At 34.7% G+C, this 19988-nt stretch overlaps 2 protein-coding genes across 10 annotated transcripts in view; one reads left to right on the top strand and one right to left on the bottom strand.

Annotated features, from left to right (window-relative positions):
• LOC124405541 overlaps positions 1–19988 on the bottom strand; it is a 176443-nt gene that overhangs the window by 8433 nt on the left and 148022 nt on the right. For 2 of the 7 annotated variants that reach the window (XM_046880532.1, XM_046880530.1), the window contains one exon: positions 16765–18099. The exons of 2 other annotated variants lie outside the window; for them this stretch is intronic. In XM_046880532.1, the coding sequence (XP_046736488.1) occupies positions 18011–18099 (89 nt within the window). In that variant the 3' untranslated portion in view covers positions 16765–18010. Of the gene's footprint in view, positions 1–16352; positions 18100–19988 lie in introns of those variants that run through there. 3 more of the 7 variants (XM_046880529.1, XM_046880528.1, XM_046880533.1) reach the window with 2 other exon arrangements.
• On the top strand, positions 471–6813 carry LOC124405544 (profilin). 3 transcript variants are annotated; one of them, XM_046880547.1, is made up of 3 exons: positions 471–766; positions 5252–5521; positions 6127–6444. In XM_046880547.1, exons 1-2 carry the CDS (start codon positions 656–658, stop codon positions 5519–5521), a joined length of 381 nt encoding a protein of 126 aa, XP_046736503.1. In that variant the 5' UTR covers positions 471–655; the 3' UTR covers positions 6127–6444. The 3 variants fall into 3 exon arrangements, with proteins under 3 accessions (XP_046736503.1, XP_046736502.1, XP_046736500.1); XM_046880546.1 differs by lacking the exon at positions 6127–6444 and adding an exon at positions 6601–6813 and having other exon boundaries at positions 472–766; XM_046880544.1 differs by lacking the exon at positions 6127–6444 and adding an exon at positions 6532–6813 and having other exon boundaries at positions 473–766.

The following is a 19988-nucleotide window of genomic DNA, read 5'->3' on the forward strand; positions in this document are numbered from 1 at the left end:
AACGTTCAACCATCGTTGAAGAGCGCGACCTGTCCGACGCATAAGTTACTCTACAGGAGTGCTCGGTTTGTAAAGAATGGTACATACACATAAATTCCCTTCCGAGAAAGTCGATTTCATCGGCTACTCCGTAACATAAACGAGGCTTAGCGAAACCGATGCGCCACCTGACGTGTAGACGCGACGTGTCATGCTTGGTGGGAAGTAAGTCCGCACAAAAAATCTAGTCCTCAACATCGAACGTTCGGATATGAAAACCCTTCTTCAAGGTGTGAATTGGTCAGGAAAAGAAGCTATTTTTATACCATGATACATTGATCCAATCACCGTGCTATCAAATCCCGAATTATACGGGTAAAAATCGAGGGCGAAACGAGCCGGCGGCGTTGCGCTGCGGCCGCGCATGAATACACTTAAAATAGGTACGCCGTTGGGGGACAAGGGCGTGAACGTGCGTGTGTGCGCGCATCCGAGTAAAGTGTGAGTCAGAAAGCCGCGTATCGCGACAAAGCTAGGGGAGGCCGTAGCCCGACTGCAAGGTCTGCACCGCACCAGCCAACGACAGAGTAGTCGAAGTTGAGTTTCAGTCAGTGACGGGTTGTGTCTCTCTAGTGACGTAGCGAATAGTTTTCTTTTCCCCCCGTTGTGTTCAAAAATGAGCTGGCAGGATTACGTTGACAAGCAATTGCTCGCTTCGAGATGTGTTACGAAAGCAGCTATAGCTGGACACGATGGAAATCTATGGGCGAAATCGGAAGGTTTCGAAGTGAGTAAAAAATTAATCAATCACATCGTTACCGCTCGTTGTCTCTTTCTTTCTCTCTCTTTTTATCTATATATATATATCTCTCTCTCTCTCTCTCTTTACAACCGCTGCATGATCATAGCCTGTGTGCGTGTTACACGACTTTTCACTCTACTCAACTAACACACACGCTAATATTTACTGCCGCCGCTGGTACATCTGCGTCTTATATCCTTTACAGTTAGTTCATACGACCACAGGACAAAAAATGATGAGGAATAAAAAATCCCGTTTCTTCTCGACGTTTCCAGTTGATTTTCATTCAATCCCATCCCGGATATTCGGAAGACGGACAGTTTTATTCAAAGTTTTCTTTCATACTTGATGAAGTAATTACGATCGATCCGTGCTGCGTTTAGCCGCGTGCGAAAGAGAAATGAAACAATCCACGATTTACTCTGGTATTATCAAGTTATCCGTGATACATCGAGACAAAGGGTGTGGACTCGGTTCTACAAATTTATATTTTCGTTAGTAAGGATGTTGCCCGAGGTTACGATTTCGCCAGATAGTTATCCGTGCCTATCTTCTACATCCCAGTTTCCTAATCGACCGTTAACCGAACGCTTTTAAGTGAAAGCCCAAGTCGTGTTCCTCGGCCGAATCGTCCCCAGAGTTAGCCGACTGCTGCTGCACTTTCCGGTAACCGAATGTCAAAATGGCGACCGCCGGCTACGTGGGATTTGTGCACGGGCGAAATCGCGAATTATCGTTTATACCTAAAGCCGTTTGAGCAATCGATCGACGTTGATAATCAGTGCATTTTTTCAAAAGCATTTTCATCGAACTGAAACGTCTTCAACCAAAAGGAATATTGATTCATTGAAAACTCCGATTTCTCGTAATCCATACATGGAGTATGTATTCTGTAACGCATAGTTCTTTGTATGCCAGCAGATTACTTCCATCGATAGTTCTTCGATTCACTACTGTTGTAATTACTTCTAAACACGTTAAATAATCGAATCACCGGTGACAAAGCGAACGCCTGTGCACACACGTGGATTTTTTCTACCACGATGCTGCATGGCCGTGTGAATTGCTGCATACATGATCGAGAAGACAGTATTCGAAATAATTGGTATTTTACTCTCTTTTCAATCCGCGTTTTATTACAACGAAAGAATCTGCTACCCTTGCGGCAGCCAAAGTCCCTTCCACATATTTTTCTTTTTTCTTCTTCCCCTTTTTCAAATATGCGTCCACTCAAGTATCAGGATAACGTCGACTCCCGATTTCCCGCATGGCGACAGACGGGGGGCGCCTTGAGCACCGGCCGGCCGGTTGGTTCGACGGTACGGTAGTCGGTTGGCTAGGCTCCCGGAGCTAGTGAGCGGGCTGCCAGAACAAGAGATTAGGGCGACTGACTGTGTGATTCATACAGCACGGTCACGACTGCACACCACTCGTCCCTCGGGTGACTCATTTTCCAGTCAGCTTACCAAGTTACCCCGGTCCTTGTATGATACCTTCCACGTATCTTCCGTAACGCGAAGACTATATTCAAAATCAAAATTCTATGTTAGCGGAAAATTTACCTCTTGAGTTACAGACACTCATTTTATTATCCAACCTGTACGTGTAGTTCAGGAAAATTTTTGTGAAAAATGCGCGCATTTCTTTCAAAGACATTGAAGCAATAAAGATTCCGTGTCAGTACTCCATTTTTTTTTTCCTCAATTATCGGCACTTTAAATCTGCTGTTGACCGTTACAATAACAAGTAGGAAATTATTATTATTATCCTCTGCAGTGGAACAATTCTTCTTATCGACATTTATCATTCTCTCACAGTATACATATCTACATGTCGGTGTATATATATTTATGTATATATACATATATACCGACTGTGCAGGTGCAATCTCAGATTGCGCGAACAATGAGATCGTTTGACTAACTGTTCTTGAACTGTATATCAGAAAATGAACTATTGTGCAAAGCTGAGACTAAGGGATAAATGTAAAACTAAGGCAATTGGTATACAGGTATATATATCACATTTTGGTGTCATGCAAAAAAAAAAAAAAAAAAAAAAAAAAAAACTGCAAGGTGGGCGTATAAACATAATTATCTTATATGTTAGGTATTCTAACGTACACTTGCTTTTATCTTTGCGAAATCACAAAGAGATAACAAAAGGCTATCAATGTTGAAAAATCGCGGAAGGATAGGTAGCCGGGTGGTTATTCCTCCTTCGGCGAATCGCAACAGCGATCGATAAATTCGTCAGCATTATTAACAACATTAAAGAATTAAGATTACATACTTTCGCAGTATCCATTTGATGATAAGAGAAAATAATTTAGTGCACATTTTTTTTTTATCTGCAAAACCCGCGTCCGTTAACCTGAATGTGTGTTTGTTCGATACGTTCTGCGAGGCACGTTCATGATCAGTTTCAGATAATTGTCTGTCAATGAGATGATTAAAAAGGTTGCATTATATTATTGAACTTTTCCTATTACTCCATCCGTATTAACCACGAATGCTTATGTTGATGATAAGAGGAGAGGAGAGGAGAGGAGAGGAGAGGAGAGGAGAGGAGAGGAGAGGAGAGGAGAGGAGAGGAGAGGAGAGGAGAGGCAAGGAACGAATGACAAACGTATGAAGGTGTCGAAACCGCCGAGGCTGAGTGACGAACGATATCCTAACAGTCATTGCATATTTTGGTCTATAATGCGCTTGTGACGCGACGCGCCTAACGACTCTGAGATCACTTGGAAAAATGTGTACAAATTAGCTGTTCAGGTATGCCTTTCGGCATTCCATTTCGGGTATTCGTGACTGACGTCACCTTATACCTACTACCGAGAAAGTAACAACGGTTCGTTGGAAGTGATAAATTATTCACCTGCGCGCCCCTCACCATGATGTTACGTGCCAGAAAGTAACTTGCGAGATTTCGCATGCCCAATGAAAAAGAAAATATGATGAATCAAAAATATGAATCAAAAGAGACAATTGATATGAAATTCTTTTTTCTCATCACTTTTTTGTTTCTAACACCTATTCGGTCACGTATTTTTATTCGTATGTTAATTGCTCCACGTTCTCTTTGTAATGTTTTTCTATTTACGGGACCAGGCAGGAAGAGGTATTAGGTTGATCATAATTATTATTTAATTTAATAACCCAAAATTCGTATAAAAAAAATTACCTCTGTGATATTCGGTTCGCTGCTTCTCGTGATTCGAAGTTGGATTAGGGGTGAAATTGGCACTATTGTAATTCTTGGCAAAGATTTGGCTTCGCACAAGATAAGGTTGATTAGCTTGAACCTTCGCCGGACGAGTGTGGAGAGAAAGCCTCGGTATGACAATAAGAAGGTAGGATGATCTATTCCTAGAAGTAACAGCCGACGATAACAAACCGTCTTCATAATATACACGTGGAATAGGGTATATCATATCGCACACCTTTCACCGACTCATAGATCTTACTGCACTATTATAATCGTCGCCAGGTTTTTCATGGCAATCGAGAACGAAACTAGAAAGCACGTTTCTCTTTTCGCATCAGTTCAAAACAGCTCTTCATCCTCTTGAGTAATCGATTAATGCCGGCCTGTCTACCGCCTTTCAGTCAAGGCCAGTGGCCTACAGGGTCGAAATACACGCTGATAGTATGACCAGCATAAACTATATGTATCGGTATGGATGTTGCTCGGTTGGCGGTCGGTTGCGGACTGATTTCTCAGGCTTTGGCTCGATTTGAGTAGGTTGCGATAGTTGGTGGTCCCGTTTGTATCTTCGCATTGTGCGCACATACATACATACCAATAATACGCGAAAAAATATTGCAGATTCATCAGCCGACAAGTTGCAGCGACCATTATAACCAAATTCAAACAAAGATTGAACTACGCGATAATTGTTTCAATCATATGTCATTTTTCTATATGCAGTTGGTAATTATTGTGGTTAAATTGTATGAACGATATCGTTGACTTTCGGTGGAGTTGGCCATAACTGTAGATCGTTTACAAGTTGAAAATTACAGGTGAAATATTATTATGGTATGTGCCCGGTAGTTTGCATTCAATTCGAATGTTAATTAATCAGTCCATTGGCTTTTTTCGGTCGGCGGTCCGTGTTGAAAAGATTGCAGTTATAATCTCATGTAAATAATAATTTATTATTGTTATTATTATTATTATCATGATCATTATCATCGGCGTCGTGGAGATATTTCCCTCTTTTACTGGAGAGTATTTTTATAATACGTTTATTCCATTGACGACAAGATAACGAACCTATTATTCGCATAAATTACATAAAATATACGCGCTGCGTGTTGAGATTGCTGTGACTAATTATAATTTATAGATTGCTCACGTATGTGTAATTTGCAGAATTTCTTGTAAATTGCTGCAATAGTCTGATCGGACAAACGAATAATTGGATAAATACTTAAATTAAATTTGTATAAATTTCTTGTGTTCCAGGTGAGTAAAGACGAGCTGCTGAGGCTGGTCCAGGGCTTTGACAAACAAGACATTTTGACGTCATCGGGTGTTACCTTGGCGGGCAACAGATATATCTACTTGTCCGGTACGGACCGGGTGATCAGGGCGAAATTGAACAAGGTCGGTGTCCACTGCATGAAGACGACGCAGGCGGTTGTAGTTTCGCTATATGAAGATCCAATCCAGCCGCAACAAGCTGCCTCAGTCGTCGAGAAACTTGGCGACTACCTTGTGTCCTGTGGCTATTAGGTTCGTTACTCTAATTTACATTCTGTTTCACACATCACTCTATACTTCAAATTTTTGAATTTTCAATATATATTTCGAGTAACCTACGCCTCGTTTTCGTCGTTAAATTTTTATTCCCTTTCCGAATGCGGGTAAATTGTGCGGAAGTGTATAGACTAAAACGACAATTCGAACTAGTTATGCGTGTTTTTTTTTTATGATTTTTTTTTCTACGAGTAATTTTGAAAGTTATCGGAATCGAAATAAAAATTAGGCAAAATTTTTTTCTTCCAAGTAATTAATTGATTACAGTTATTGATTCAAGTTATAAAGTATACCATAAACTCACAGCCGGTAACACAGTAAAGTATTGGAAAATCTGAATTCGTAACTTGAACCGAATTTTTCTGTTTGTACATATGTGAGAATCGATTATATCAGTCCACCGGAATATTTTCATCCCAACATTTTAATATATGCGATTTCTGAATGTTGACTGAAAAATGAAAAGCAATATTGAAAATGAAATATCTAAGCGCCCTGTGAAGGTTGCTTGTATTTATGTGTAATGTCCCTTATATGAAATATACGTTTTTATAACACTTTGGTCGGTTATTAAATTCCAGAAACCGGAACCTGACGACTGGCGTCAGCTGTTCGCTCTATACGGATCTAGTTCTGCAATTTCTGTCGAATCAGCAGTGACGCGAGAGACCTTAGATTAACGCGACGCACTTCATACTTAATGCAATAACGAAAAGAAACATAAATTGTGTTAGATTTTAGTTTTAACTGTTATAAATTGAAAGAACGCACACAACAGTGATACAAATCAATTTCTTACAATTACTTATAGTTGTCGGATATACGCGCTAAATAAATTCACGCAATGCACAATTTCTTTCTTCATTTTTATACGTACGTTGCATTGAAAGATATTATAAAAATAAAAGATGGAAAAAACAAACACACCGATGAAACGTATGAGAAAATTTGTTGTATGTGTCTTTTTTTTTGATTTTATGTTTCAGTAACCTCTGGGACCCCAACAAAATATCTAATATTAATAATAATGATACGGTCGATTATTTTAATGACAGTGAATGAGATGCGCCAAAAGCCGTATGGTCCGCCACGAGACTGCTGCCCAGTCTGCCTCTTGATGTGACGAACAAACAGCGAGAAAAACAGCGCGAGAAAGAAATGAAAAAAAAAATCTAAGAAGAAGAAAAAGAAGACAAACGAGTAGGAAAAAAGATGCTGCATTACGAACTGATAGCCAAAATAATAATAATATTAATAATAATAATAATGATGATGATGGAAAAAAATTTTTAATAAATAAATGAGAAAAAAAAAATATGTAGAATAAAACAAAATGCATCGCGCGAGTAATTTGCGTTAGCGAGTAATTACATTTTGGAGAAATACTGACGGACGCAAGCACACACGTGTCCGCGTCTACGGTATTCAGTGATTACTGTAGAAAACGTTAAGAGAAGAAGAGTCGTAATCCCGAAATGAAAAGAGTTAAAAAAAAATTAAAAGATATGAATATGAATATCGTGTTAAGCTTGCCCTTGTTTGTATACTCCACACCCTGACACATCCGGATCAAATGTCAATCAGCAAAAGTTTATACATATAACAACAGGTATAAATGAATAAATAAATAAATAAATAAATAAATGAATACTGAAACAGAAGGAGTAACAAGAACAGAAATCAATTTACCATCACTGCAATAATAGTGCGACAGAATAAGATGAGACACACACGACTGATTAACCGTAACCCCTTTCCCCACCCAGCCTCTTCGTATTATACACATATAAGGTGGTAAATAATAATATCCACAGGTTTATACATGGAATTCGTAAATTTACACGTGTAAGCGGCGCTTGTTTGTTGCTTTTCATTATTTACGTGTACGAATGAAGTTTAGATGCACACTGCTGCAAGAATAAGAGACACTTTCTGCAATACAAGTCTCATTGTCGAGCGACATGTTCGCGGTTCGCGCTTATATAAAATTAATATTCTGAATTTCATTCGTCTACTCCATCGTTAATAAAGTAACTAACAATCGCATACAGCTTAATCATCAATTTTACACCGCCTGTATTTTGTGCATATGGCACTTTTTTGCTAACCACATACACACACCTTAATTATAAAACTAATAATAACAATAATGATAAGTTAATGATGATAATAATAACAGTAATAATGACGATATTGAATAATGGTAATAATAATAATAATAATGTATTGCAGTCAGTCCGATACAGTAGAGGACACAGAAAGAGAGAAAGAGAGAGCGAATTTAAAATGAATTGGGCGAGTCGGCAAGGCACGTCAAATCCTGATTCCGTTTCCGCCGTTTCATCACCAATATCGTCTTTTCTGCTCCTTTAATGGCATAATCACATGTTTTTCTCAATATCTCCGCCTCTTGATTTTTTTCTCTGTCATACCAAATAGCTCTGTCCGACACGCGGATTGTAATCAAGTAGTACATGCAATCCTTACGTATGGAGTAGGAAAGAGAGTGTAAGGGATGTATTAGATAAGGAGTAAGCGCTTTCGAATGCTTCAAAGTGATTATTACTATCATTATTATTATTATTATTAATTTTGATTCTATTACTACTATTATGATCGATATTTTATAATTATTCCATTATTATCATTATTAAGAAGGTTACAGATGTGTTTGTGTGATGGTTCTTTTAATGTATACAATAGAATGCATTTCATCAAGAGCGATGTCGCGTCGCGGTAAGAGAGGATGATGTTAAGCCACGAGGATAAGCTTCGCGTGTGATTATGGTTACTTTTGTTATTTATAATTTTTAATCTTTTATTTTTAACTTTCAACTTTTCTTCAAATCTTCATTTTTATATAAATGAAAGAAAAGTAGAAGGAAAGAAATGAACAAAACTGACAAGAAAAGGCAGAAATTTAAAAAGGAAAACGAAAAATGCGAAGAACTGGAAGGAAACTGTTAATTATCAACGAACGAAAAGTGTCAAAGAGCTCCACGCTATGCGATCGTGTCATGTGCGCGTATGTCCAACGTTATGCCTGTATGTATGTGTATCTAGAGAGTCTTGTGTAGTCTTGAGAAAGAGGGGGGCGCGAAACAAGATGTTAAAAATTGTGCTGAGCGTATAATAAAGAATGCTTAGGCGTATCGACGCTTTTATGTAGGGTCGTGAATCAAAAGAAATCGGACATAAGAGAAATTACGTCTTTGGAGTAAAGGGTAGGGGCAGGGAAGGCAAGTAAGCTTATTTTTGGGCTTGTTTAAAAAAAATCAATGAGTACATTATTCATACATGTTAAACGAAAATAAGTTCGCATGTATAACTTTTTTCCCTCACCCTTGCAGCTTCGCTGAACGTCTCCTCACGCCTGCAATGCTTTGTTCTTTCTCTCTTCCTTTCTTCTTTTCTTCCTTTATCACGTTCTTTCTTTCCCTCGAGCTGAACACGTAGTAGGGGGTTTTGGTATGTTATATACATATATTGTAATAATAATAATAATAATAATTGATTATAAATATATGAATCATTATGTATGTATAACAACGCCTCACTGCACTCTGTTTGTTTGATACGGTAAGCAAGAGGAGCAGCAGTACATAGCGGTGAAAAAAAAAAAAAAAAAATGAACAAAAGGATTAACATCAAAGCAGCAACAGCAGCAGCAGCAGTAGCACCTCAACTATTATGTAACGATTTTTATTGATAATTGCTAATTAATGATAAATAAATAATTAATAATTGATGATTGATAATACAAGGATTAATGAATGGAGAATAAAATTCAAGTAATTGTATAACTCTCGTTGTCAGGCAACCATTATTTGTCCCTTCGGATGCGCAATCTGTGTCTTGAATTTAAAAACGTGGATATTAGATATATTAGCTTTGTAAAACGTATAATTCCTTTTAAGCGTAGTGTTATTTTTTTTTCTTTTGTTTTTCTATTTCCTCGATTTGCATACATCAAAATTAAGAATGTGTTAAGAAAAATAATAATAATAATAATAATAAATTTGTATAAAGTGGTGTACATGCGTGTGTTCATCATTCGATTCAATCCCCAGTTTCTTTTTCTTTTTATCCTTGGGTAGAATAACAAGAGACTGAAATTGAAGAAGCCATCCAGCAAAAAATGCTGATTGCAAACTATAACTCGGGAGAATACACAGATTTTGGTTTCAATTTGTTCAATATTTGAATAAAGATTTAAATTTGGTTTGTAATTATGGCTATTTTAGCAATCATCAGCAATCTCATTTTTTTATATTACTTGTTCCAATGGAATAGACAGAATCATTTGTATAGTACCTAAAATGTTGGATGTACGACGCTAAGTTTTGGACTCTCTGAATTTTTTCCAACCTGGACTAGAGTTGCCGATGAATATCGTTGATGCTAGTCAAACCAACACTGCGTGAAAATCTTTTCAATTTTTTATTCTGAGTACAAGTACGATGAAAAATTTCTCTTTTCACCATAAGATAATTGGTCCCCCATAGTATGGGAAGTGACTTACTCGTATAGAACACAATCGACGCAAGAAAATGCAGTTCGAAGGTAAGTATCTATACTTTATCGTGAATTATTTGTAAAACTACGAAAATATTGGTGAATATTTATTTTGGCATGGCGCAAAATTGATCGGTCAGTGGATCTCATCGATGGGTTAACAAGACGCGCGCTGTTTGATACTACACGGATTCAATATACATACGTACCTCATTTCACGATCGGTACCCGGAGATCATTGACCGATTTTAGAACGGGTAAACCGGTTATATACTAGGTACACGCATAGGCATCCGTGCGTATGTGTAGATATTTATATAGGTTTTGTCTCGTCATATCGACTTCTATCGGGTTTGGCGCAGCCTTCTTTCTGACCAATCTGTAAAATTTAATATCGCAATGTGTACGGATCGATATAAGCTGTTTTTTTGAATTTTCTAAAAATAATCTTAATTCATGTAACACGAGAAATTCATGGTGGGCACAGAGAAATCAACGAATACACCAATTTATAATAAAACGACTTAATCGTCGTAAGGTTCAGAATTGAGAATTTGATCTTGACTTCGATTGTTATCGTCTCTAACTTTTCGTAAAAAAGATCTCTCGACAATGAATGGGGATATTTTCATGACTGATTTTCATACAGTTAACAGACATGCATGCATTATTTTTTACAGCATTTTCAAACTCTTTAGCTGAAATTGAGTGAATCACAAAAGCCGAACTCTTTATTTACGTAGATAACTTTTTTTTTTTGTAAGTCTAATAAATTGAGATCGTCAGGAAATAGGCACTGGGTTAGAAAAATTTTCACTTTTCTTTACACAAGTTAATCTGCGAAGTAGTAGTTTGTTCAATCAGTATTCTGAACTTCTGACATTTTTTGTAATCGCATCAATGATCGTGAAATTTGTATAATTTCACTGACCTAATCGTGGTGAGGAATATTTTTCTCTTCCCGATTATTTCGTGTAAATTCAGTTCTAATGTGTATCTTAAGTACATAACCAAAAATTCCTTATCCGACAGAGTATAATTCGCGACAAAACTCTCAATCTCGTTGTTTGGTAGACATAAAAAAAAAGGATTAAATCAAATCAAATATGAATAATCTTCTTTCAACAAACAGAAAAAATGTTTCTCAATAATCAGAGGTATATTGATTTGTCGTGCGAGCGTCCGTAAACATACAACGAATTAATTCCTTAATAGATTATAGATTTATTTATTTTATTTTTGTTTCATTCTTATAAAATATCTATGCAGCATTTCAACGGCTCTACTACGGTAGGTATACAAAATTGTATAATGTGCGCACGTATTTTTTAAATGTCTTTTCTTTGTTAATAAAGTAGTATAATGAATCTATATATCGTCTGATTGTGTGTCTGCAGTGAATTATTATAATAATACGTATTTATGCTCGTGTGTTATTACATAACTACCTAGATTTTGATGATAGAAAGTGTTATTATTTTAGTGTTATTACTTTTTCCCTAAACACCAAATATACATGCAAAAGTCTAGGTCCTACTTTTATAACAATTGATTGAGTTAACAATAATTATCAATTATTAATATTATTATTATTATTATCGTTATCGTTATAATTATTATCTTGACTATTACCTCATGGGAACTTAAAAATTGCAATCTACAAACTCGTTCGTCTTCTTTCCCGTACCTATAACGTTACTTACGCTCAACGTATATACTATACAACATTATATAATTATCATTGTTATTATTATAATAATATTAGACAAAAATTATACACGTATATTTTTTTTTTACCTCCGATTCACAAACTCATTTGGGCAGTAATAAAAACGATGCTACACATATTAACATACACGTCATATAATATGGCATGTGAATTTTTTTTAGTTCTTCACTTCTCGCTTATATTTTTAAACTAGATCCTTCGTTTTTTTTTTCTTTTTTTCTTTTTTCTTTTTTTTACTTAACGAATAATCTTTTTATCCATTAGATAGCTTATTTCTAAACTCGAAGAAACGCATCCATGAGCCCGAATTCGCGAATCACCGCTTACTTATTATACCTACTGTCGAATTTCACGATCATACTGTAGATCGTAGTGCAGTCGTATACCCCGATTAAAATGAGCTCGTTGCAATTGTTAGATAAACGTCAATTAATACTCGTACGTTCCATATAAATTTAACACTGTCCAATAATTTGACAGTTTTTCTGAATGTGTAATGATATTAATAATAATAATAATGACAATATTATAAAGGTATATCAATGGATTTTGTACTAAATTTTTGACGTACAATCAATTCGATCCACGAAGAAGTCATTGATAATTATTCATGTCCTTCAATCTTAGCTTTATTTATTAAATTTTTTTTTTATCTTATGTCAGATGGTGCCGAGAATTAAATTCGAGACTTCGCAGTTCAATGGATAATTGATAATATTCGTACAAGACACGTTTTGTAACTAGAAATATAATATATGTATATAAATGAAAAAAACAGGTTACGTCGCGGTTTCAATATTGCTTCGGCCAGGTACGTATATTATTATTACTATTATTATTATTATTAGCATTATCATTATCGTCATTGTCGATATCGTGGTAGTCATTATTATTCTTTGTAAGGAAATGAACAGCCTTGCAATAATTTTCGCTACGACGTCACAACAGTTTGCTGCATGTTAAACAAGCTTTTAAAAAGTGCAGATAAAAGATAATTATAGTAAAACAATATTAAAAGAACTGTATATGCCTGGCAGTGGCAGGTGTTTTACTACATCTCATATGATTCAATTTTTGCGTATTGTTATATTATAAAGTTTGAAACGATTCGATGGCTGTTCGTCGCGAATCCAGGCGCATGGTTTAATTTTTATTTTTTACGTCTCACAAAGTAATTTTGCTTCTCTTCAAATTGTGAACAATGATTATATCGACTATTTTTTCATAATATTAAATATAGATTAGAGTGATTATCGCGTGGTTTATAAATGCCGACGATAACATTTATCTGGAGCGCATTATATATATATATGTAAAGTTAGTACAGTTGAAATAAATTATTCAAGTAATTTCGAAAATAAATTATATGACTTCTATATTACAACCACGAATACCTAGGTTCTATAATAATTAAGATTTGTTATGTTAGTATATCGTGTAAAAGAATCACTGTGAATGATATTTTTTTTTCGTTTTTCCCACCTTTCTTCTAATGCTTTTTTTTTTTGTTCTACAACCTGAGACTGAAACGGTGTTTATTATCTAGGAAAAATTATAGATGATGTCTAATAGGTTATTCTAATGTATGATACGTGGATTAAATATATAGTATTTATTTATAAGGCATGTAGTGAAGGTGATTTCGAATTGGCTACTATTTGAGGTATTCTATACACTATAACACGATGATTGTAATGTTTTTTAAACGGGTAACAAGAATGAGCTCAATAAAATTTCTCTCTCTCTCTTTGTCGTCTTGTCACCTAAAAGCGGAGCAGCATTTTTCATTGAAATTTTTCCCCCTGAAAAAAAACGAATCAAGTTGTCGCTACCATTTCCTTTTCGCGTCTCTTCAGCTTTCAGCATGTGTATAATATTAAACGTTACCTCTCGGTTTGTTTTTTGTTTTTTGGATTCCATTTCAAAATTTGAAATACTGTAATTCAATATTACTGGAATACACACAGTATATAAGTATACAATTCTCAAATGAAAGTCTTTCGGCGTATTATGCAATTCACATTGTATCTGTTTGCATGTATACATACTCGAATGGAATTTACTCTAAGACTCGTGTAACAGTATTGATTCAGTACATCTTCAAAGTTGTAACAGCTACTCCTCCAGTTTCCGGACAGTTATCTAATTGTTGACATAAATAAAACTCGAAAAACTGTTTAATCGTAATGCCCATTGGATAAATTCAACCGAATTTGGATTTGAAAAAGAACTTAATAAAGTATAACAGTAGTAATTACAATTGAAAAAAATTTAATTAAGTAAGAATTGTCTAGCAACAACTATACCGAAAATTGAACAAAAGTGATAATATAATATTAATAAAAAAAGTGTCAGAAATTCGTAAAAATAACTTTGGTATTTAGCTATTTACCTTGAATCTTTAACGTATAATTCCGAGAAAGTGTATTCGCAATTAGTAAAAGTAACAAATTAGGCGTTGTGTTAATAAAACTACGTGGCGCAGTGCGGATGAAAATTGGAAAGCTAACTACCCAGTGAGTCGATTATGAGTCTGCAAAGTGTGCAATAATTCAGGAAAAAATAAAAAAAAGCAAACATAATTAGTAAAGTAAGAAAATTCATCATTAAGAATTTTAAAAAATAGGTAGATATACTCTTGTATTTCAATTGTTGCAAGTTCGTATAACGTAATATGAATTGTAATGTACGTAGTCTAATCTTTATCACGCTTGTTTTACTCAAGTCCAGAAATTGAAACGAAAATAATATTACCGTGAGAGACTTACGTGTTGACACGGATGCTCGAAAAAAATTAAAAAAAAAAAAAAAAAAAAAAAAACAAACAATGAAAAAATTAAGAAATCAGGCCAAGGAATTATATACACATTACATAAATTACCATAAACGGTACGATGGAATGTTCAGATGATAATAATAGATAAATGTATTAGAGTAAGAGTGTATGTATAACATACACACGTAATTCGCGGATAACATTTTGCACGTATGCGGTATAAATAACTAGATAAAATCGTAACTTACCTCCTATATACATACGTATAGTGTGTATATATATATACAATATGCAGTATGCGAAATTTTTCCGAATTACACTTATTATGTATTACATGTATTGTTATATGTATATGCATAACACATATCGTGACCACTAATAAAATTTGATTTGAAATGTTTGATATACTTGAATGACGTGATGAGAAATGATCCAGTAAAACGAATAAAAGAAAATATGTTAATTATCCGTTGTTCACAGGGAAAGGACAGAAGAAATGACTCCGACTGGTTTCGCATAATTCTGAAACACTCCGCACTGTATGTGCATTATACGTACATATATAATATGCACACACGCGTCTTATATGTATATATCGATTATAGATTAGTATTTGGTATTTAATATTTAATATTTAATATTTAATATTCAATGGTTTTTAGTATTAAAATTTGTTTGTGTAATATATATGTATATGTACGGTATGTAAATAAATATACCTACGATTTAGATTTTAGCGCGTGTGCTAAAGATATCAAGGTCATTGGTGCCAGCGTCACACAACCTGTGTTCCTTCAGCAGTGCAGAACTTTTGTCAATGATTTAATGCAACATGATATACATCTCCTTAATACGCTTATGCGCGCCATTTCACGAGCGTATATATATATATATATAATAGATAATCGATTAATGCAGTAATTATATCATTAAATATATATTAAGTATATATGTCGTATATAACGTTATAACTTTAAATCTCGCATATCATTGTATCGTTATATTTCATTCCGTTATTCTGAATATTGTATTATAATTTATTATATAATATACCACATTGTTCATTAGTAATATTACAACATGTTAATGATTCTATCAACTTATATATTATAATAATATCAATATAGATATACATATACAGATATATATATATATATCTATATCTATATATATCTATATATATATATATATATATATATATATATATATATATATATATATATATATATATATATATATTATCGTTAATAACGCTTTTTTCATTCGTCCATATTCGTGTATATATTAAATATTTCACGTATTCTATGTATAATATATATATATATATATAATATATATACACACACATATATATCTATATATATATTATAATAATATTATTCGCGTCTATATCTCCGTTAAACATATCCTATACAAATATATATATAATACACCGCAACTATATTATTTACTTGTACGAGTTATTAATTACAAAGAAAAAAAAAACACGAAAATGAAAAGAAGTATATTGGAAAAAATGTATACTAAACTCTTTGCGAAAATTTCACCGCACTTAAAGCGATTCAGAATAATTTTACACGAACTTTTTTGCTACGTTCACATGAACGCCGAGTGTCGAGGAAAAAAGATTTCGCACAATGGAAAATATTTATTAGTTATTTTTCTTGAATACTTTTTCCATCACACCGTATAATTTTTAAATCATTCGTTTACTTTATTTTATTTCATTTAAAGAAAAAAAAAAAGAAACGATAATTCATTTATTCGTCAATGTCGGTCGACCAATTACCTGATTGATCTTTTTTTCATCTTTAGCTTGGTAACGATCTTCAATACACGCATACATACAATTGTAAATACGAGATTATAAACTCGCGACATTTTTCTTAATAAATCGTCGCGATCTTGTGAAATCTTTCGGTTTTTATACACGAAATAAAAAGGAAAAAGAAACTGCAGGAGATCGCGATTTTTATATACAAGATTATCATGTACTCGCGATATTTTACGCAAATGCGATACGAATTCGATTTGCGCGTCGGTATAATTACGTAAGAAGATGATTGTTAATTATTTTTCAGTTTAGAACACTTTCAATTTCTTCTATTTCATCACATTACCATAGATATAATATAATTCGGTATAGCGAATTTAATACTCACGTAATGAAAACAAAATCTTATCCAAAAAGACCAAAATCCCTCCCTTACTCCTCTCTCGAATAAGATATCGCGACATGAAAACCTTTGGCAATTCAAACTTTTCCTTTCATATTCTTCAAGTTTTGAATGATAAGATACATCTGCAAGTTTTAACAATCTTTAAAACTTTCAAATCCTTAATAATACCCAGCAGTAGGATTAGCACGTAAAACAGAAGTTAAGCGATCAAACAAACGATGAAAATATCGGAACAGTGTTCTATGATATAAAAAAATCGTAAAGATTCGTAAGATATTTGACGTTTGTTCGCGGTATAAAAATGTATAAAACTCCCGTTCACTCGCACCTTTCGTCGTCTAGGGCACAATATAAGAGTACGATACGCTATTTGTAAATTTCGTATATTTTGAGCTGATCTAGTGTTAGATAGAGATGGATTGATGGAGAAAATGGAAGAGAAACGAAACTCGACATTTATATCCTCCGTCTCTTGGCGGAAGCCCGATGTTGTATATACTCCTAGAAAGTCACATCAGTGTAAGATCGATTAAGTGCTTCTCGCTCATTCGTCCGATAATGCGATGCAGGTGTTTACAAGGAACTTCCTACGAGAAATGGAGGAGCTAGGAAATTTGAAAAGGCTGAAAGACGATTGCCAAAGTATATTACATGTATAGTCGAGAACCGCCTTATTCACAGACACGATAAGAACCTAAAACCTTTCCACAATCGTTCTTCCAGGGGATAAAAACAGGTACATACATTACTTTCGCGTTAGAAAAAGCACAATAAATTATTACTATTACTCCAAGGCGCTTATCTCTAAAGAGTATTGAAAAAAAAAAAAAAAAAAAAAACAACAGCCGTTAAACACAGCAATGATAAATACCACGTGACGGTATAAATTGTTGTGATAATTTGACGAAAAGGCGACATTTCGCTAATCTTGTGTTTTTGCAACGAGAAAGGATATAATTCAAATAATAATAATAATAATATTAATGGTAATGATGATAATAAGAAACACTGGGAAATTGTCGGGGGAAAAATTCTATACAGCGCAGGAATTTGGGCAACGTTTTTTTCTTTTTTTTTCTTTCAAATCTTCTCATCGTAATTCTCTTCTCGCAAGAGAGAGAAAAATTCTTTCCCCTCTACTGCACAATACAACAGCACGGATTCGAGAGAGTAGTTGTGGTATTGGCGAGGTGTTGTCCACTGCCGAGGTGGTGATGATGAAGATTATTATTGGTTTGACGGCTCGTCAACCGGCCACACCTGGGCTATTGGTTTTCAAGAGAATAATGCCTCGAACGTTTCCAGAAGCTTTTGAAAAAACCTTTCTTTTTCGGCGCGTCGCTACTCTCGCCCCCTGGAACAAAGAAAGGGAAGAAAAAAAAGATGATAACAATCATACTCCAGGTCATATCGAGCAGGCAATTATCGTCTTCGAGGATCGATCACCAGACGTAAAGATTCACGCCCACAAGTAAAGAAACTTGTTTAGATTCATTGATAATCTGACATTTTTTACATGGTTGTGTATACATAAACGAAAGAATTAACTATAAAAAACATGAATACTTTCATAGATGATTAATTTTTCTTGCCAGTTTTTTGCGAAAATTAACTCATCCATATATACGATATTTAAACTACAACCGAATCTGTGTATTTTTCTTATTTATCGTAATTACTGGGATGAAACTCGGCTCGCGATTCACCGATGAAATGTGAAAAATTGCCCGACAGGAGGTTCTTCGAAATTGCAGCATCAGAGAATGAAAGCTCCGTGCAACGAAATTGCAGCGTAGGTGTAACAGAGATGAGACAGGCGTAGTAAGTGCACGCGTGTGTATGTGTCGGTCTGTAACCATCAAGTTCCTCCCTTCCGGCTTTTCGCCACGTAAACGTACATGCGTAAGTACGTTTGTGTGTAAATTTACCTGCCAGTGTGTAAGTATCGGATCAATACGCCTATAGGTTGTAGTCTCTGCTGTATATATAGGTGGTCGCAGGCTATGTATATATATATATATATATATATATATATATATATACCTATAGTGAGTGGGTAGGCAGTCTGTGCAGCCCTTGCGCCAAATTGTATCGTTTAAAAAAAAACGAAAAAAAGAAAGAGATAGCACAACTAAAGCGAGGTGCATTTCTCCCTTGAATGCATTTTTCCCCTACTCGGATATTTAAGCTCATTTCAATCCTCGTCATGTTTTTTTCTTTTTTTTATCGCGGTTTTTTACGATCCTACAGTGATGAGGTATGGTGATATTTTCACCAAGGACAGCGCACATTCAACTTCTCCATGTGTTCGGAAATCGCTTTGCAAAGACTTGCATTTTACTTCCGGAGTTAGTAATTTATGCCATTTCATTTCTACGATGAGTAATTTTCTTATCTAATACGATTTTGGACTTTCGCCTCAAGTGAAAACAGCTGCCCATGTATTCTTATACGCTAATCGCAAACTGTCGTAGCGATAATTTCTATGCACAAGGATATTAAAGTTTACACCGCGTACGGCAGGATAACAGCACGTTTTATCGTTTAAGGGAAACCGCCAGCTTCCTTAAATGCGGTAAAAAAAAAAAAAAAAATTAGTTTCCCTCCATCGTTGCGGCGCTTACTTAATTGCAGAGAACTGTATACCCGAGATTTTAAAACCACCAATGACGAAACAGCAAACGGTCCAACCGCAGGAATAATTTTCCACCGGATAGATGTGGCGAGTTAAAAAATGAAAAAAAAAATAAATAAATAAATAATGTCTTCCGGACGGCTTTGTTACGTCTGACAAAAAATTAGATAACTTTCGCCGAGGTGTTTAGTTGATAAAATAGCAGTCTGAAAATATTCGTTTCAAGTTGAATTAATATCTGAAATGTGTTTCGTTCTTGTTTGTAATTTTTTCGTAATAGTAGACGTAGTATGAAAAATGAACTGCAGTTGTTGATTTCGTAGATTGGAAATGTGAAAATCAAGTGAAAGTCGTCGAATTGTCTAAACTTTAAAAGTTGGACATTTTTTACCATTAACAGCATACAGATACGGATTTATTCGACTATAAGTAGTAAATTAGGGTAAGCATTACGGTTACATCACAACGCGCTGTTGCAGTAATATTTTTCTTTGTTACATTAGAACGCGAGGTGCTGATATATGGAATTGATACCGATAAAACGATATCAGAACGGCTGCTATAATCATGGAATACGTCACTCCAGCATATTCGCGTGGGGAAATACA

Source organism: Diprion similis, chromosome 4, assembly GCF_021155765.1.
Source record: "Diprion similis isolate iyDipSimi1 chromosome 4, iyDipSimi1.1, whole genome shotgun sequence".
NCBI classification, from domain to species: domain Eukaryota; kingdom Metazoa; phylum Arthropoda; class Insecta; order Hymenoptera; family Diprionidae; genus Diprion; species Diprion similis.